At 32.9% G+C, this 22,089-nt stretch overlaps 2 protein-coding genes across 3 annotated transcripts; one reads left to right on the top strand and one right to left on the bottom strand.

The window, feature by feature from the left end:
- Positions 1-6,616: 6,616 nt before the first annotated feature.
- LOC134273390 (short-chain collagen C4-like) lies at positions 6,617-10,349 on the top strand. 2 transcript variants are annotated; one of them, XM_062755590.1, is made up of 3 exons: positions 6,617-6,966; positions 8,116-8,184; positions 9,675-10,349. In XM_062755590.1, exons 1-3 carry the CDS (start codon positions 6,675-6,677, stop codon positions 10,142-10,144), a joined length of 831 nt encoding a protein of 276 aa, XP_062611574.1. In that variant the 5' UTR covers positions 6,617-6,674; the 3' UTR covers positions 10,145-10,349. The 2 variants fall into 2 exon arrangements, with proteins under 2 accessions (XP_062611574.1, XP_062611573.1); XM_062755589.1 differs by having other exon boundaries at positions 6,617-6,972.
- On the bottom strand, positions 10,223-22,087 carry LOC134273389 (ribonuclease P protein subunit p30-like). The gene is made up of 11 exons (XM_062755588.1): positions 21,967-22,087; positions 17,281-17,363; positions 16,870-16,935; positions 16,692-16,766; positions 15,886-15,951; positions 15,588-15,674; positions 12,576-12,692; positions 12,292-12,321; positions 12,044-12,081; positions 11,735-11,814; positions 10,223-10,543 (listed from the first exon to the last, which is right to left on the bottom strand). The coding sequence occupies exons 1-11, from the start codon at positions 22,040-22,042 to the stop codon at positions 10,398-10,400; spliced, it is 864 nt and encodes a 287-aa protein (XP_062611572.1). The 5' UTR covers positions 22,043-22,087; the 3' UTR covers positions 10,223-10,397.
- Between the last annotated feature and the right edge of the window lie 2 nt (positions 22,088-22,089).

Here is a 22,089-nt window from a genome sequence, read left to right as displayed (position 1 = left end):
CACCCATTGACAGTGATACTGCAGCTTTCAAGGCCCGTCTTTCCTTTGATCAAATAACAGTTTAAAAAATAATTGCAACTTCTTTATGTTGTTAACATAAATATAATAGTACGGCATTGAACAATTACGAAGGCTAAATACGGTAACTCTGTCATATGTATATCACTATGCAAAGAACTTTTTATTTAAAATATTCAAACTTATCAAGCTTCCTGCTTTGAAAATATTCTATAAATATTGTATATGTTCTAAATATTTTTGAACTTACACAGTTCTTCTAATGTAGATTCAATATTTTTTCCTATACTTTTGATTGAAAATTGTTTTTATAGTAAATGAAGATATTTATTCACCACTGCAAAATGAAAGTTTTCATATGTTAAATAAGGACAAGAACATTGAGCATTTATAAAAGTTTTGAAACATGACTGCTATAAATTGACTGATCATAAATCTGATTAAAAAAAATTTAGTTACTCTTACACTCAGAAAATGCTGCATTGATAGCAATAAATTCTTGTAACCATTACATTCAGTAAAACTTTCTTCTAACAAATTGCCGATGATGGGTGATTTTGTTTTTCATTATAAAATTCAATGTTATTTGTTATATCCGTTAGCTTCACAATGTTTAAAACTCACTGGAAATGAAAATTACTTTGCTGTAAGATTCATTGGTTATCTCCAATCTAAAGTATAGTATTCAAGCTCGAAAGTCCATTAAACAATTTGAAATTGGAGCAGAGCAGACAAGGACATAAAAAAAACATCAGAGGTGGGATCAGGTATCATGCATGGAGGCGAGAGCATCACTTGCCGACCAGTCAGAGCCGCCATGTGCTCCTTCTTGTAATCGGGCCGGGAAGTAAAGGAAAAATCTGTGTACAATTCAGTGTGCAAATAATTGCCTTAAAATTGCTTTACAATAAATATGATAAACGTCAGCCAGCATTTGGCTTAATGATGAATAGAATATGACATTGTTACTCCTACGTTATAACTGAATTTGACTCCAAAGTTCCGTCTACCTTATAAAACATAGGGCTCACAGCGGGTAAATAGTCAACAGGGAATGCTTAATACTCGTAGACACCTGATCTTACCCTCGGAATTTCTAAGAGTCCCTGTTTTATGCCGTCTTCATTTATAGTTTTTAGTTGATCGATCTATGTTTACTTGTTACACTACGAATGTAACAAGATTTGTTTATTTCTTTTATGAAACAGAAATAACAAACAATATTCAAGAACTAATGTCCATAAAAAATACAAAATACAGAGCAAACCCGGACCTCCAGAATATCAGAGGTGGGATCTTTCGATCCAGGGGCATAAAAAGCTCACTCCACTTTCCTTTTGAGATCGTCTTCATAGAATCAAGGATTGTAAGAGCAATGAATTTATTTTCTTAATGTCAAAGTTTATACAATATTTTTAAGTAATCAATTAACCTATCAACGCCGTCCTAATTTTATTTAATCTTCCATTAATTGAAACTATTTTGGACAATACATTTCCAATAAATTAATAAATTTACTACCAGTACTTAATTGCTGTTCACGATCTGTTAAAGACGTGGTCAAAAATTAGTCATCAATTTGTTTAATCAATCATACAACTCTATTTATTTGAGTGTTTTTTGATGAATTTAACAATGTTTAACAAAATATATTTTTTCTTTAATTATATGGACTGGGTTGTGTACGAAATTAAAATAAATGCAAACGGAAACCCTTAACATTGACGAAATAACATTATCTTTGAGTAGCCTAGTGGATTTTTAAAACTTTGTAGTTGTAATTAGAGCACGCTCTTGAGAAAAGTAGCTGGGAGATATTTACACCATGCCCACACTTATACAGTAAAACTCCTTCAGTACGAACTCGGATATAACGAATTCAGGGATATAGCGAAGTAAATTAACAGTGTCAGCAACTTCGTTATATAGCCAAGTTTTACTCTATACCACGACCAGTGTAAAAGATTTTTACTCGCTTCGACAAGTATAATCCCACTCACTTTGTTCAAGGGGGTACGTGGTTTTAACCTCTTGTTTTGTGGGCAGGATATTTTATGAATGGTAACCGTTCGTCATTATCACCTCTTACATCATACAAATAAAGTGCAAATTTTTATTATAAAATTCTTAGTGGTGAATTAAGACTTTTCCACTTTTTTACTCAACAAAGTGAAATTTGATAAAAGCGTAAGTTTAAGAGTTATATGGAACTATTTCTGAAAACAATTATGCTATAAGTTAAGTATAAAACACTTCTGACATCCACAATATTACATGTGTGTTTTAGTTTCAATACTTGTAGTATCATATTGTGTTAGAAAATAACAGGTTGCTTTTTGTATACCTATGTAATTTTTATTTGATGAATAAATCTTCCCTACAATTAAAAATATATAACCGTGTTTAACTGACCGTAACATTCAAAGACGTATAGCAAAAAACTTAAATTAACATTTAATTCAATGATTGTGAAAGGAGAGGTCTCTTGGACACATGCAGAACACAGTCGAGGTTGTTTTGTCAGAGGTGGTCAAGGAGCCTTTAGCCCCCCCCCCCCCCCCTTTTGAAGTCGCCAAGAAATGGTAAAATATTGATGACTTAGCGAAATTAAACGATCAACAGCTACGTTCTCTCATAAGCTGTAATCCTGAAATTATCATTGTCTCTGCTAAAATGTTGAAGACATATTCTGCAAATATGTATGAATTGATAAAAAAGAGAGAGAGGGTTTTTTAGTCGAAATTTTAGACATTTTTATCATTATATTATTTATACATTCATAAATAAATTTGATTTTATGCACAAGATGAATGTGAATGCAATTAATGACGCATAATTAGATACGATAGACAATCCCTTGTTTATACATGACATAATATCTTGTGTGTGAAATGTGTTTCCGTATAATTTGAATTATTTACAAATTGTTCATGTTTGTCGTGCTGATGTGGAATTATTATAAATTCCCGAATTCTGATACTTTACAATTCTGTTGTGTTGGGAATGAACATGAGGAAGATGCATATACTTTCAACATTATGAAAAATATAATTTTGATTTTGATTTTGATAGATTTGAAGTCAATATTTTCTCTATAATATTACGACTTATATATTTTAATATTTTTATATTGTGTGTTTGTTTTGCTTTCCAACATGTCTACTCTGAATTTTCTGGATTATAGTATTAATATTTTTCATTTATACACAACGAGATTGCCACTTTTCCTAAGAATTAAGAACAAAATTAATTTGTAAAAGTGCAAGGATGTGTCAATCAAACCCGCCAAAAAATTTGAAATTTTAATATCTTTTATATGAAATATGATTTTTAATTAATTTTTGTGTGAAATGCTATTAAAATATATAAGTCGTAATATTATAGAGAAAATAATTAACTTCAAATCTGTGTCCAAGTACCTTTAATTTGTGCGAAAAACCATGTGAGCTTAGAAAAGTGCGTTGAGCTGTATAACGAGAGATCGAAAAAATATGATGGCAGAGAATTTTTTTTAACAAATTGTGTTCAACTTTAAGTTTAAAAGTCCATTGAAGAATACAAAATTAGAGCAGAGCAAACACATACCTCCAAAACAAGAGGTGGGACCAGATGCCATGGAGGAGTGAGCATTCCTTGCTGACCGGTCACATCCACACCCTGTGCTCCTTGTCATGACCGGGAAATAACGGTGTGTATAATGACCAAACAGTTAGTATAAAAAAAACCGTCAATCAGCATAAGACTTAATGGAAAATTTCATTTGCTGACAAGGTCACAGTATTGATCATAGAACTTATGAAATGATGGCTTTAAACGAGACTGCTGATATTCTTTTTTTCAGAAAGGAGTATATATGATAAGGTCCAATTTTGGCCCCCTAAAAATCAACATTGTAGAATGACTTTCAGATATGTTTAATTGATATTTACTTTGTAGAAGAGATTATATCAGAAATATTTCCAATATATTTTTCATATTTATATGCACTCACTAGCTGTAAATGACATGAGAAATAATGCTATTTTTGCTATCTTAACAAAAAAGCCAAAAATATGCCCTTTTCTTGATGTTTTTTCTTATGGGAAACATACAGCACAGTGTAGAACATACATAATTTTTGTGTCACTAATCAGTTGAGCTGTATAACGAGAGCTCGAAAAAATATGATGGCAGAGAATTTTTTAGATACATCTTCGGTAAAAATACAGAGCTTGTTCTAGGCTGCGCTCTATATTTTCAGGAAGAAAAACTGCTTGAAAATAAGCAGTTTTATACAAAATATGCTAAAATGGCGGGAAAACGTGATTTTTATGATGTCATATTTCTAAAATAACGGCATTTATATCAAAATGAAAATGACCAATAAAGGTCGCATATATAGCTGTACAATTTAAAGCTACATATAAAGTAAAATTAAGATATTCATTTTAAGGGGCCAATTGAGACACAAGAACCATATATCGCTCTTTGTTGAAGTAATTGAAAATAATTTAACCGGTAGTTCGTTTCAGAATTTCTTCATATGTAGAGCATGTTCTTATACTGTGAAATCACTAATTTTCGTGGGGGTCTAATTTTTGTTGTTTTCGAGGTATGAAGAGATCCACGAATTCCTGTCCACCACGAAATGCAATTTTCATATACACAACTACTAAAAAGTTTTTCATCCACGGAATCAAATCCCTACAAACTAACATTTTTTCTTCAACCACGAAAATTTGACCCCACGAAAATATGTGATTTTACAGTATTAATGCATGTATAAATGCAACTTATGGACCCTCTCTACACAAGTGCAAATTTTTTTTTTTGGACATTGAAAAAAATATATTGTATAAAGGTGTTAATATTGAGCTTATTTGTTCAATTTTCAATGTATTTGGCTTGGCATTTACCCCCGGGAAAAATGTTGAAAGACAACACAATATCAGTGAATAGAAATCGCTATTAATTATTTCAGTAGAGAAAATACATGTACATAATACATTCATTTAATGTATTTTAGCCTTTTAAAATGTTAAGAATACTTGAATTGATTACAAATTGGGTATAACATGAATATTGTAAATTTCTATTTTTCAGAATTTAAATCTAAGGGCAGATCACTCTAACTGCAGAAAAATACCTTGGAATCAGAACTCTTTCATGCGCAGTGTAGAGAGGGTTCTTAAGTATGGGTAAAAAGTTGACACACCGTACCGGAAACAAACATCGCAGAAGTTGAAAATCTGTAATCATTTCAAGTGCTCCACTCAATAAACATTATAACAAAGATTTGAATATTAGCTCACCAAAGACAATAACTTTTTCTGATGTTTAAAGCCGCTAGGTGTTGTCTGAAAACTGTTCCTAAACCAGTTACCGTTTTTAAGTGGCTGTAGCTTTTAAATTACATTAGGAATATATAGTAAATCCCCTGTCAATTTCTTTATATAAGTATAATTCTGGCCTGGAGACCATTAACTAAGAACATACTCATCATGCTTATTACAAGTCCAAATTTTGATTTTTAATACCTTATTTATAGGGATGTCAACGAATATTCGAATATTCATTCGATGAGTTGATATTCGAATATAAATATATGACTCGAATATTCGGTTTTTAAGTATACAGGCATTTAATAGATTGAAAAATCTGGCAAGTTTTTTTCTTTGAAATTGAATCAAGGTCGTACCGGTGACAAGGCATAAGATTTGATTTTTTTAAAAGATACCCCTATTCGATTACTTTAAAAGTGTGAAGAGTGTAACTATTAAAATAAATTATTCTTTGATCATTTAATTTGTGGTATAACTGTGTCAAGTAATTACAATCAGTATGTATTGCTGTAAGGTTGTATCGTTGCAATGACACACTTTTACAGAAAACACATGGATCCCTTGTTTATGTATATATCATTAAAATAATTATCAGGAAATTAATCAGCTAAAATTAATTGACTTTAATTTTTTCTCTGTAGATAATTGTTTAGCGTGGTATAAATTTGTAGGAGTAGGTAGTGTGGACTTTGGTAAGACGATCAATTAATTAATCTGGAACATATTAAAGAGACTTTTGAATTTTCCAAAAAAAATCATTTCATTTTGGATGCGTACTCTTCGTATATTCTGAAACATTTTTTAAAAATAATTACTTTGCATTTACAAAACTCTACCTAAAATTTTATCCCATAATAATGACATAATATGTATACTGGTTGACAGGAGAGTAAAAATATATTTTTTCTTTTGCAAAATGTATTTATTTTATCGAATGTTCGAATATCAATTATTGACTATTTTGACATCCCTACTTATTCATTAATGAAAATAATGAAGGTTTCAAAAGTTATGTAAAATTGAAAATTTTGACCTAAGTCTGTTCTCAGCTTTTGGTCTCCAGGCCCCAGGATTATGAAGCATCTTAAGCTGAAGTCACCTGTGGATGAACGCCTCTGACTACCACATTTCGCCATTAGACTTTTTCATTACTCTGGTGAGTGATACGGACCATCGTTTCTAGATTACATCATGTCTTAGACGTATACTTAAATGTACGTTATAAAGCACTCTGATCTGAAATACTGCGAAGTAGTTTCATTCTGCACTAAATCGAGATATACATTGTCAAGTGTAAAGGATTTTTTCCATAAAATTTCAAATATACGAATCACCATGGAGATTATCATTACAATTCCAATTCTCCTCTATCTGAGCTCTTTTTCGGTCATAAATGGGGAACTTTCTGTACAAAACAGCGTAACGACCGAGAAATGCAAGTATTCTGACGTGAAGCAAGAACTCGATGCTGTCCGACAGTTACTAAACCAGGAAACTTTGATTCGAATGTCGCTTGAGAGGTCTTTAAAAGATTTAACAAAAGAGGTGGAAGAGTGGAAGAAGACAAATGATTGCGTCAATAAAACGATCACTCCGGATTATAAAAGCAACTATGATACAAGAAAAAGTACAAGTGAGTGTCTATAATCTAATTATAAGTTTGTAAGAAATATTTGAAAAATGTTTCTCAGAAATATTTAGATGAACTGTGATAAAACTTAGACTTCTTGGATTCAAGAAGATTTTTGACAATTTTATTCATCTTTTAATGGTTCTGTTCTCGGAACCAGAAATTTGGTATACCTTCGTAAAATATAAAATACTGGGGTATTCCTAAGTTTTTTAAACTTTGTGAATAACTGAAAATGCTCAAACGTTAAAACCGACGCAGTACGAGCATTTGCATTACGCACTACAACCACTACAACGGACAAAAATCGCCCTTGTGGCACAGAAAAATCGTTTCTGCTCTAGAGTCGCAAAGTGAGGAGTCGATCTTTACGTCGCGGTTTAGAACCCCAATGTGGGTCATGGAGACTGGTCGATCGGATGAGACCGTATAAACCGAGGCCCCGTGTCGCAGTAAGTGCTGGCACGAAAGTGATCCCTCACTGCTCAAGGATCACCCCGAGTGCCGAGTACAGGACAAAATTTGCAATTCTCCACCGACAAGTTGCGGCGTCTTCAGGACTTGAGTGAAAGATTCTCGAGAGGGATGTTGAACAACAAACAAATAACGGAGAAAAACATGTAGTAATAATAGGTCACTTGAGAGACTGGTGGTCTAGAAACTATGACTTTCTGCATGACAGTGGTGGAAAAATTGTAGTTGTATTCTATCGTTTGAAATGATTTGACTGACAACTACAGTAGCAATCCTTTACAAGTGTATATATATATATATATATATATATATATATATATATATATATATATATATATATATATATATATATATATAAGAAATTTATATATATATATATATATATATATATATATATATATATATATATATATATATATATATATATATAAAGCACAAATTACAACAACTCTTAAACTAATATAACTGCCCTAAGTGAAGGAATATTAATATAGAAAGCACAGAGAAATTCACTTTTTACAAGGATACTCATATATATATATATATATATATATATATATATATATATATATATATATATATATATATATATATATAAGAAATTTATGTTAAAATTTCGTTGAGTACTACGTGTTAATAAACATAACAAAAATAAATTTGTACATATTTTAGATGGAAATCCAACTTATGTGAGATGGGGGAAAAGTACCTGCAGCAATGGATCAACTTTAGTTTATGCTGGTAAGAAAATACAAAATATTTGATATGATGAGCAGAAAGATCATTTATATAATTTTTATTAGCATGCTATCAATATTCAATTACATCTATGTGGATAAATTCATGATAAGGCAACAATGAATTTCATAAAAAGATTAAAAAAAAAACCTGAAGAGTGTTCTATTCCTAACCATGTTACTTACACGAAACATTGCAATAAAAGGATGAGGTGGCTTGTGGTCCCCGGTATATTGACAAAAAATTAAATGTATATATTTTACTCAAATTTTTGTATGTAACTAATCACTGATATGTGTACCTTTATAGAATACTGCTTTGAAAAATAGAAACGTGATTTGAAAGATATAGTTCTTTTATTGGGGTAGGGTAGGGGTATCATGTTTACACCCCATTGCATTTTAACCCCGCCCCCCTCTTTGATGCCCTTAAAACATACGAGCCCACGTAGCTACAATTTTCTCCTTTGGTTGGTCACTGTATTTAATTGAAATCTGCCTAATGTGAAAGGGGAAAATTGTACCCAACTGTGCTCACATGCTAATTTTTTTATTGTAAAATCTAGCTGGCCTTTCCCATCATGAGCAGATCAACGGAACTAGATTTTCTGACGTAAAAATAAATTCATATGCTAATCGAGGCACTGGCGATACTTTCTAACTTAACAATCAGCTAAATGTGATTACCACAATAATACTAGGGAAATATGCTTGGAATTTTAATGCTTTCCGATAATTTTTTCATGCATTTGGGTCACAGATCAGACACAGATCTACGTATGTACAATTTCCGAGATCAAAGTAAAACAGTTACAAACAACTGATAAATATATATATACATTAGTTTAAAGTTTTGTAGCGTGTTTGGTGAGCAATTCGCTAGGTCTACACGTATTTCCTAGTATCAGTGAATATACAAGTTTCATGTACATTTATTGTCCTAAAACCGTATATGCTAAAAATCCATGCGCATTATTAAAGTATAAACAGCCTTAGCTGACCATTATAAAAATTTGAAATTTAGAAAAGGATAAAAAGTAAACTGACCTAAACGTGTCTGTGATAAAATGTAAACATAGTAAACCATCATGTTTTGTTGCTCTGTCATCGAATTGAACAATGACTATATATGTGCGAAATAATAACAATAGCCATATAAAGTCTTCTCGGACACGCATATACCTCTATTGTACTAAGACCCGCCCATTCTCTTGCCATAAAAAAACATATTCTCACAAACCTGGCCGAATTTAGCTATAATAGGGTCTTAAAAAATCAAAGATAATGCAGTATTCCTTCTAATTAAAATGTGCCCCTGAACTATTGAAACTATTTAAAGGGCGTCGTATTTATTCACTCATGTTTGAAAACTACCTACATGTGTCCATCGTTGTAGATTAAACATAATTCGTCGTGGAAAAGGGGGCCCCAGATAGCAGTTATGTCACCTCGTCCTTTTGATTTCTTTATTACTGCTCATATATTAACACATAGGTCAAGTGGGTGGAACAAAGTACAATGTAAAGGGAGGAGCCGCTAATCCTTTATGTCTAACATTTGATGTGTTGTGGGGAAACAGAACAAAAACCACGACATCTTCCAATTTACATGGTGCCGAGTACGAAACTAACTTTTGGGGAACAAACTTTCATAATACGGACGTCCCTTGTGCAGTCTGTCAGGTAAAAACAAGAACACACGTACTCATGATTCCCGGAAGGAATCAATGTCTGAAGGGATGGACAGAAGAATATCACGGATATATATCATCAGAGAGTCGCTTCAACGACAAGTCACGGGGATTCTACACGTGCGTGGACGACAACCCCGAGCAGATTATGGGAGGAGGGACAAGAAATGATGATGGCTACCTGTTTTACAGTGTGCTGGCCAAATGTGGAAGTTTGAAATGCCCTCCCTATATTGATGATAAACCAATTACGTGTGTTGTCTGTTCACAGTAATTCAAAACATCATTGAATGCCCAACATTAGGTAGTCAATAATTTTAAAAATCCTAACTTGATGACAAACCTTTCTCCATCAAATTTTATATTCTTCTTTATTTCATTTTCACTCCTTTTCTACAGATAACGGAATATCAATGCCCACATCATTTACAATACATTGTAGAGTTTTTATGTAATGTGAATAAAACATTACAAGTCTATCATTCATTTTGTTGGGGGTTTTTTCATCAATAAAACACTTTTGAATTTCATTCAAGTTTTCGCTTCTTTGGAGATGATTCTTCTGTCGTCTCTACTGAGTTAATTTCATTCAATTTGTTCTTGACCCACTTTTGATCATCTTGAAGGTCACCGATTGACAGTGCCACTGCAGCTTTCAAGGCCCGTCTTTCCTCTGATTGAATAACAATAACAAATTCTTCATGCTGTTTACATAAATATAACAGTAATGATTTCTACAACAGAAAAAAAACTTGAACATTAATGAAGGGAAAATGACTCTGTAATATGTGTGTCACTATGCAAAGAACTTTTCTTTCCAAGTAATACTGTACTTTTTTTTAATTTAAGAATCTTCTACAACTTCAAACTAATCAAGTTTCCTAGCTTCTAAATTAGTACCGGGTATTCTTGAATTTACACAGTTTTTTCATGTAGATAAAAATTTTTCCTATACTTTTCATTGTAAAGTAAACAGAAATTGTCTTTATTATAGTTTTTTAAGAAGAAATTTATTCATCAGTGGAAAATGAAAGTTTTCATATGTCAAAAATAAGGACAAGAACATTGAGCAATTATAACAGTTTTGAAACACAACTGCTATAAATTGACTGCTCATAAATCTGTTAAAAAAAATAATAGCCCTTACATCCAGAAAATGTTGCACTGATAGCAATGATTCCTTATATTATAACCTTTAAATACAGTAAAACATACTTATAACAAATTGCCAGTGATCACAGGTGCTTGTGCTTGCTGTTTGTTTTACTGTACTGCACATAGTCGAGAGTAACAAAATAATTTATTGACTGCTTTCAAAAGCAGCATGCATTTCATCATACCAAGAAGTGTGCCTGAAGCTGATTGACAGCAAACAATTTGAGTCAAAGGGTTGACACAATAAATGTTTAGTTATTTATTTTTGCAGGGCATCCTGGGTAGACAATGGTTTTCTTGACAGCCTCAGTTAACAATAGTTTTTTTTTTTCTGGAGGGTGTGGTTACATCACTCAGAGATAGCACCTAATACTGTTGGCCAACTTTTATTCGCGACGACTTTATTTCGTGATTAACCGGGGGTAAACTAGTTTGTGACGATTAATTTTTGCTATCAAGCCTATTTTGGATCTGTTATTTATAGACATGAAGACTTTCAGGACTGGTTAGGAGTGAGAAATATTCGCAATGGTGAGGCTCTCGCGAATCTTGCAAAAATTTCTCGGACGCAAATAAAAGTTGGTTTACAGTTGTTTGGGGTTTTTTAAACAAAAGAATCTTCAGGAATTAGATTCTACTAGTTTTGTGTAATATCTTTATTTACATACAGCAGTTACAAATAAATAAACAAATAAGATGAAGATCTTACCGGCGTGGAGGAGCACACTTCTACAGCTTCTGGAGACCGAGTTTTTGGCTTGGGCCTCATTGAGTCCAAACAGTAAGCCTCTGACAAGAGTTCAGGAACACAGTTTATATTCTCTACACTTACTTTAAAATTACAAAAAAAAATATCTGATTATATTTATATGTAATATATTTATATGTAATATATGGGTGTTTTAGGTATTTGTGTTGTGGTGATATTGGTAGGAGTAATTACTTGTCAGAATGTGATTAAAGGAATGTGGTAATATACTGTTTTGTATATGCCCTGATATTAATCTCTGAAGGATACAAATTGGCTACATCATGTGGGCCTCGAAGCTCAATCGCCTATCAAACAAGAAAGACATTAAGAATTTATAGATATTCATTTCAACTATTGAATTGAAATTTTTTTATTAAACCTTATAAAATTTGTCAAATACAGTGTTTTACTTTAAAGACAACAATTTATTACCGGTCATTTTCTTAGAAAAATATCTTTAAGGTATACAAATTTGACTTATATTGATCTTTCTTTTAATTCTAGAAATTGCATACCCTTTCTGCTCCACTGGAAATTATAATATTCTGAAATTAAAAATGGTTACATTATAAATAGAAAGAAAAGCTTTTAAAAATAGCGTTTTTTACATATACTTTAAGAAAAAAATGTGACAACACTAGCAAGTAGTTATTTTTAATAACATGTTCAAAGTAAAATGGTGACTTTAATACTTACTAGTACTTATCATCGCCTGAGGGATATGAATACCTATATGAGCATTTTTCCCCTAACCTTTCCATCATACAAATATGTCTTATTTTTTGATATGTATTCGTACCCTAGATTTGCTGAAGCCGGCCAGGAGCTGGGAGTTGGAGATGAGATATCTCTTTATTGAGCTGTCTCTGATGGCAGGGCCATACTGGATCTCAAAATGAATCCCCTTCTGTATCCCCTGCTCAAAGAGTATCACAATAATGACATCTCATTTATAACCACAGATACATGTAATGGCAAGCCCTTAAAGAGTATCACAATAATGAGACCTCCATAACCTGACATACATGTAATGACAAGCCCTTAAAGAGTATCACAATAATGAGACCTCCATAACCTGACATACATGTAATGACAAACACTCAAAGAGTATCACAATAATGAGACCTCCATAACCTGACACACATGTAATGACAAACACTCAAAGAGTATCACAATAATGAGACCTTCATAACCTGACATACATGTAATGGCTAGCCCTTAAAGAGTATCACAATAATGAGACCTCCATAACCTGACATACATGTAATGACAACCCCTTAAAGAGTATCACAATAATGAGACCTCCATAACCTGACACACATGTAATGACAAACACTTGAAGAGTATCACAATAATGAGACCTCCATAACCTGACACACATGTAATGACAAACACTCAAAGAGTATCACAATAATGAGACCTTCATAACCTGACATACATGTAATGGCTAGCCCTTAAAGAGTATCACAATAATGAGACCTCCATAACCTGACACACATGTAATGACAAACACTCAAAGAGTATCACAATAATGAGACCTCCATAACCTGACATACATGTAATGGCAAGCCCTTAAAGAGTATCACAATAATGAGACCTCCATAACCTGACACACATGTAATGACAAACACTTAAAGAGTATCACAATAATGAGACCTCCATAACCTGACATACATGTAATGACAAGCCCTTAAAGAGTATCACAATAATGAGACCTCCATAACCTGACACACATGTAATGACAAACACTTAAAGAGTATCACAATAATGAGACCTCCATAACCTGACATACATGTAATGACAACCCCTTAAAGAGTATCACAATAATGAGACCTCCATAACCTGACATACATGTAATGACAACCCCTTAAAGAGTATCACAATAATGAGACCTCCATAACCTGACATACATGTAATGGCTAGCCCTTAAAGAGTATCACAATAATGAGACCTCCATAACCTGACACACATGTAATGACAAACACTCAAAGAGTATCACAATAATGAGACCTTCATAACCTGACATACATGTAATGGCTAGCCCTTAAAGAGTATCACAATAATGAGACCTCCATAACCTGACATACATGTAATGGCTAGCCCTTAAAGAGTATCACAATAATGAGACCTCCATAACCTGACACACATGTAATGACAAACACTCAAAGAGTATCACAATAATGAGACCTTCATAACCTGACATACATGTAATGGCTAGCCCTTAAAGAGTATCACAATAATGAGACCTCCATAACCTGACATACATGTAATGACAAGCCCTTAAAGAGTATCACAATAATGAGACCTCCATAACCTGACACACATGTAATGACAAACACTCAAAGAGTATCACAATAATGAGACCTCCATAACCTGACACACATGTAATGGCAAACCCTTAAAGAGTATCACAATAATGAGACCTCCATAACCTGACACACATGTAATGACAAACACTTAAAGAGTATCACAATAATGAGACCTCCATAACCTGACATACATGTAATGACAAGCCCTTAAAGAGTATCACAATAATGAGACCTCCATAACCTGACATACATGTAATGACAACCCCTTAAAGAGTATCACAATAATGAGACCTCCATAACCGGACATACATGTAATGGCTAGCCCTTAAAGAGTATCACAATAATGAGACCTCCATAACCTGACACACATGTAATGACAAACACTCAAAGAGTATCACAATAATGAGACCTTCATAACCTGACATACATGTAATGGCTAGCCCTTAAAGAGTATCACAATAATGAGACCTCCATAACCTGACATACATGTAATGACAAGCCCTTAAAGAGTATCACAATAATGAGACCTCCATAACCTGACACACATGTAATGACAAACACTCAAAGAGTATCACAATAATGAGACCTCCATAACCTGACACACATGTAATGGCAAACCCTTAAAGAGTATCACAATAATGAGACCTCCATAACCTGACATACATGTAATGACAAACACTCAAAGAGTATCACAATAATGAGACCTCCATAACCTGACATACATGTAATGACAAACACTCAAAGAGTATCACAATAATGAGACCTCCATAACCTGACATACATGTAATGACAAGCCCTTAAAGAGTATCACAATAATGAGACCTCCATAACCTGACATACATGTAATGACAAGCGCTCAAAGAGTATCACAATAATGAGACCTCCATAACCTGACATACATGTAATGACAAGCGCTCAAAGAGTATCACAATAATGAGACCTCCATAACCTGACATACATGTAATGGCAAGCCCTTAAAGAGTATCACAATAATGAGACCTCCATAACCTGACATACATGTAATGACAAGCGCTCAAAGAGTATCACAATAATGAGACCTCCATAACCTGACATACATGTAATGACAAGCGCTCAAAGAGTATCACACTAATGAGACCTCCATAACCTGACATACATGTAATGACAAGCGCTCAAAGAGTATCACAATAATGAGACCTCCATAACCTGACATAATGGTAAGGTATCCATACATTTCTCAAATGCAATAATATTCCAATAATTAGGATTAACAATTAAATGCCAATCAATTTAGTGACTTTTTCTTAAGATTTAAAATATTGCTAAACAGACACCATGGAACTGAAGGAACCCATTCTACACTGTGATGGTATTTAAATTAACCAAAAGAAAATGCATATTTTTAATACTCTTCCCAAATTTTTTACAAAAACATAACTGCAGGTATCTTAAGTCCACATTGGTACTTACCTTAATTCGCATTATAAAATTGACTTTACAATATACTAACTAAGAGTGTTCACCTCACTCAGTCCTCCAGGTGTTATAACTTTGGTGCTTTTCTCCATTTCTAGTTGTATAATATCTAAATTGACATACTTAGCAGCTTTCTAAAAAAAAGAATAAACTGACTCATCTTGGTTCTTCATTTAAATGTTTAAAAATCTTCAAAATCAAAGGAAACACTCAATATTGCTTTGTTTTTATGTGGAGAACTTGTTTAACCCTATTAGAGAGACCTTTAAAAAAGGGTATAAACAAATCTGCAATAAAACGCATTTATGAAATATACGAATACTGTGATTTAAACGTAAAACTTACAGCAAAGATTTCAGCAGAGGTTGGTCTAACAGCAACAATATCATATTCCTGGACTTCTGGGGACATCTAAAGAATAATTAACTGTACCAATCAACTTACAGCATAATCAGGATAATAGTAAGTCTAATCAAGTCACATGTATTACACGTTTATAAATTTGCTTTCATATCTTATTTTTATGTATGTTGTATGTTTTCCTATACCACATAAAATACTGAGTATTCAAAGCCAGCTGGTAATTTTTTTAACCTTAAATTACAATGTACTGTACTTCAAATTTTTTTTACAGCCTATGCAACTGTACTTTTTGCAACTTATGAAGAGTGTTGCATAAAAATTAATGTCTTGTACCATTTCAAGACATTTCAGTTTTCTAGAGAAATCAAAGACACTTTATATGGGTGCACCCCTTGACAAATGACTTTCTGCTCATCAAGGTATTTCTCAAGTGTTTCTCCCTCCTCTTTGAAAATGTATCCCCCCCCCCCCCCCCCGCCCCACCCTCTGAAAGTCTCTCCTATGAGAATGTTAGGTAGTGTAACATTACAAGTAGCTAAATGCCCAACTACTTCAGAATACATCATATGGCTTACTTAAAATGAGGATTTTCTTTATAGGGATACTTTTGGGTACATTCATAATATAAAATGAACTTAAAAAAAAAACCACTACATATAAATACTAATAGTTAATGCTTAGAAAAACAATTAAATTTAAAGACAAAAAATTACTGAATGTCTTTTGAATTGATAAATATGATGTTAAATGTATGTAACAACTGAGTGTAAGTTACAATTGTTTAATACCAAATACTGCAGCTGGTCACTGTCAGACACATTCAAGGTCACTCGGCTAAGAATCTTAACACGCTTCGTATCAACCTGTAATAATAAAATAAATTTACATGTCCCTTTCTACGGCACAACAAACCTGACATTAACATTGAAATGCACACATATGATGATATGTATATATTAAACTTACTTGGAGACTTTTTAATTCTTCATCTGTAAGTTTTAATGTACAAGCTTTCATAACTCCATCACCAGCCTATAACAGCATAAAAATGTAAAGTTAGATCGACATGATCAAAACCCCAGTGTTTAAGGGAATTAAGTTCCAATAAAATTATCATCGAGTTATGCTGCAATAATGTACCCCTCTTTGGGGGCGTGGGGGAGGGGAGGTGGGGTGGGGGGGTTGGAGAGGCTACATTATTATGTATATGTATGCTAGCACATAAATGGGATATGATATATGAAAATTATTCATTTTAGATGAATAAATTAGTTATTATATTCAATTATTAACTATAACACAGTGAATTTTAGTTTTAGTCATAAATTGATTTTTCTCAAATTACACTTGTTCATTAATACCTATTGTGTGACATACCTGGTCTTTCTGCTTTTTCTTTTTCTTCGTAACATTTTTTGAGGGTGTATGTACAACGTCTATAGCAATGACTTCATATCCAACTAAAATAAATAAAATATTATATTCCAAACGGGATCGGAATTCTGTAATTATAAACACGTGGGAAAAGCACCGCCAACCCTGTTATTTAACTTTCTGCATAGACCTAAAACGAAGGGACCGCCGACTCCTATGACGTCACAATAGATATCACTATACGATCTCCCTCCGATTGCAGCGCCCTCACCGGGATGCATAGAAAACATCCGGCATTACAAAGATAACGTTATTTACATCTACATTGTCGAGATATTTTAGCATAGAATGAATTAAACTTTTGCCGAATGTACCAAATTCTTTTTACTTATACACTAAAGAGTTCCTTGAGCAGCTTTTGAGGTATATATCTTGTTTTTAATGTGTAAAAAACTATACAATTTGAGTATTTAACATGACAGATGATCAAGTACCATGATCACAGAGAAGCTGTTAAAATGCATGCGAGGTTGCTCAAGATGCTGCTCGATGAAAAAAAAGTTCATATATAAGAAACAGATAGGCCTATTAATACGTGGATTTTTTAAAGAGCAAAGATCTTATGATTAATAGCAGTGTTTGACAACGCTGATAGTTCGCAACAGACCCCTCATGTGGCACCTATCATGACTATGGTACAGTAACACGAGTAATGAGGTAGAAATTTATAATCAATACGAGTATTCTTTGACAAGCCTGTAGCACCCCCCCCATTTTTTTCACAAAGATATGATGTAGGCATTGATCATTGGGGCGTGGGTTTAGCCCCTCCCCCTCCCCAATTTCGACAGGCACTTTATAGTTTAAGCCAACAAATGGGTAAGTGCCAAAGTGGTAGTGTTTTGATAAAAATTTGGTACTGGAAGAAGTCTGATCCTAACAACAACACCCCCCCCCTCCCCCGACAGGATTTTCGAAATTGTACGAAATTGACACATTCCCCCCCCCTTTTTTTTGCTTGTCAAACTTTTTATGGGTTTGAAATTTAGCATAGGGCTAAAAGGTAGTTCAATATTTATGCGCACAAACTTGATATGCATCTTTTAAATAAAAAAAAGAAAGAAAAGTTGATCCCATTTAAATATGATTCTTTTAATAAAAAAAGAACATTTTCCTTAACTACATAACAAGGTATAGGGAGTATAATTTCATAAAAAGACAAAAAAAAAAGAATAAGATTTACGAGTGCCTGTGTGTTTTGAGCTACAGAAGTTAATAAGTTATTAAAACTTCTATTTAGGCAGTGGGTTAAAGATCAAACAGTTTAATCATAGTGGCAGTAGAACCTGCATATATAAAATAATTACTTACTAGTGTTTGTTCTTCAAGGCTGCTGATAAGATTGAAAATGATGCTCAGTGATTATTATTTTGTACTTTGCAGTTGTGATTGATTACATTGAAAATAATTATTTTAAAAAGACATTAAATATGCCATACATGTACATCTAAAGCAGTGCTCACTTATACAAACTCCCCATTTTCAAAAGGTGAGTTATTTCCCCTGAAGGGAACTCTTTTACTGTGTTTAATACGCATGCGCTATAAATAAAGTCACTTCCGCGGACGTTCTTGATGTAAACATGTTCATGGTGTAATGCCTCTGTCATATGGAAAATATTATTGTGTTTGTGAATAAAAAGAAATCTTAACTGACTCGTATTTTTTTTAAATTGCCCACTCATGATCATAGTCTCTTTTTGGATTTGTATTAATCTGTGTAGTACTATAATAAGGTGCTGTGTGACACCCCCCCCCCCTTACCAAAAAAAAAAAAAAAAAAAAAAAAACCAAAAAAAAAAAAAACAACACAAAAAAAACGAAACAAATTACTGATAAAATGCTGATACATATTCGAATAGGCCTATTTATAAAAAGCTAATAAGCTAATTTTCGGTAGTGGATGTTCTGCAGACGGGTCATCATTATTTACAAAATGTGCGGAACAAATTTTTAGTTATAAAGTTTTTACGAATTAATCTAGCCTGCTGCAGCCATATTTTCTTTGAATCTCTAGGAATTTTTTGGAGACTGATGACATGTCCATCTACAGTTTTACCTCTGAAATTGCTGCATATACAGCAGTAGTTCGTCTTCCGCGACCGATGCCAAGAAACTGTGTTTTTGCTCGATTGTATGTCATAACATAGAACTTTTTCTTACAAGAACACATTTGGTGACAATTAAAGGCCTATTTCATTTGAATTAACAGTGTTTCTAGATTTTTTTATTTGTAAAATAATTAATTTACTATATAGTATTAAAACTTTGAATGGAATTCTAAATGAATAATTTAATCTCATGTCCTCATGTAACGAAGAAAGACTAATTAAATAGTATTGACCTGAATTCGTGTTACATATGTCGTATAAAGTCTGAGCTGCATTTAATCAGAGTTTTAGTGTAGGATCTAAGCATATGTACATGTATATTCCCGAGTAAAATACACATTTTGTTTTAGATCAGATAATTGAGAGCAGAAACACGAAATTAATACAATAATTTCCTTGCGTATTTCTCGTTAATTAACGGAAAACATTCTTTTCTCAAGTGTTATTTATTTTTTTAAAATCCTTTCAGTGTAAGTACATTTATTTATTTTTATAAGTTATTCTTTTTTGCAAAGTGTGTAAAAAAACAATATCAGAGAGAGAGAGAGAGAGAGAGAGAGAGACTCGTGTAACCCCGTGTAACTGACATACATGTACATCTGTGAAAAATATATGTACCGTAATTTTATTGAATCCACAATTAATAATTCTAATAATTTTTAATTTTCACAACTATGGTTCACATTCAACTGTTCAACCCATTTACATATTCATTCTCTGTACCTGTACGCACGGGAAGGGGGGGGGTCAAGGGGCTTAGCCCCACCCCCAGTTTTTTTCCCAATATTACTTTTTCTATTGAAAATGTTCATTGATAGATAGGTTGCCCCCCCCCCCCCACACACACACACGCACACAGTTAATACTACGGTAAGTTATATAAGGGAAATGTAGTATTGTATGCCAAGTAACTGGTACTGAAATAAGTAGCTTTTTCAACTTTGGGCAAGGTTTTTCTTTGCTTGTCAACTTTTCCAGGTAAAAAAAAAATATTTCTTTGGCTACCCCCCCCCCCCACTTTTAAAGACGATGCTACGTGCCTGGTTAATTCGTATAGCTTTCTTTAAAGGGGGGGGCTAACAGACCTTTTATAAAATAATTTATTATCTAAAGAAAAATTCAAACCGTTTCCTTCTTTTAAAATTCTTAAATACAGCGTGTAAGTTGATGACTATTTTGTATTGCGTAGTCCGCGGAAGTTAGGCTAGTGTAGAAGAGTTCCGATTTTGAGGGGAGATAACTCACTTTTGAAAATGGGGATATAACTTTTTATACTGTAAAATCAAAAATTTCAAGAAGTAACTCTCATATACAATCTTAAAACATGCATAATTAATGTTAATTATCAGTGCTTTTCACTGCTTTAATTTGAATAACCTTTTTAATAAATAAAACAGTGGAAAAGTCTAAAATATAACAATGATTTTAATAATATTTCATTTCAGTCATATTAAATTATTTAATATTTATATTGATGCAGTTTGTCTTTGAGTTATGATATACAAAAGTTCATAATAATCACAATCTGGATATACACAGTATAGTTGAAAAAATTTGAGTTCTAAACATGATAATAAATCATTGAATTCCAGTCATGTGCCACTCATTCGTGCATGCATGGGACACTCCACATGGCACTTTTGTTGATTTAATCCTGTGAAGCTTTGTAACCAATCATTGTTCTTTCACATTATTATACCAGATGGTACATGGCATGGTACATGTTCTCAAACATTTTCCATAGAGTTTGGTGTGCAAGGCAGACCCCTATTTTCATTTGAAAAGTGGACAGGCTATCTACAAATCCTGTGGGAAAAATCAAAAAAGATCTCTTAGAAAATCTTTTGATCACTGACAATGCTGTAATCCTGAATAAACATGATTAAATAAATATTTTAAGAGTTATAACTAACTTTTTAAAAATACATAATTATGTAGATCATTAATGGCCAACGGGAACATCTCTATTTATTAAGTTGTTGAACGGCACTTCACGATATATTTATTATTTATCAGTTCTGAATATGAATTCAGCATAGATATGAAATTGGTCGTTGTTTCAAAAATATTGGTAGAAAATTGTTTCCTTATTTTGTAAATTAAATAAGAATATAAATTATGTACTACCGTAAAATATCATCGACAGCATTCAAGGGATGTCAAGTCATAGTCAGCTGATGTCTGCATTTAAAACGTTTCCATCGACTCCACAGCGTAAAGTTATAAGTTCCGAAGTAGTCAATCGAGATCATTTCGTCATGGAAAGCTTAGATAAGTGATTGATTTTTCTAATTTGTTGTTACATGTATTTCCTTAAAGAATGCGAAAAATCATGATGCGACAACATTGATTTCATTACAGGAAGTCTGTTTCTATACATCCCGGTGAGGGCGCTGCAAGCGCAAGAAGATAGTGATTGTGACGTCATAAGTCGGCAGTCCCTTCGTTTTACGTCTATGCTTTCTGTTAACATTTTAATTGACATATTTATGGAAATGGAAAAACAAAGACATATTTACGTTTTATTGCTAGCCCAACCTTTTCCAGCAATACTCTCCTGTCACAAATCTGTACACTCAAGTCTGCGTAAGACATTTTCTATGGATTGCGGGCTCGACTTCAATGCTGAACGGAAGTTTAGA

The sequence above is a fragment of the Saccostrea cucullata genome, unplaced genomic scaffold (genome assembly GCF_032062105.1).
Source record: "Saccostrea cucullata isolate Sc308-1 unplaced genomic scaffold, CSIRO_AGI_Scuc_v1 ctg195, whole genome shotgun sequence".
NCBI lineage: Eukaryota > Metazoa > Mollusca > Bivalvia > Ostreida > Ostreidae > Saccostrea > Saccostrea cuccullata.
This window is presented reverse-complemented; position numbering and strand designations above follow the sequence as displayed.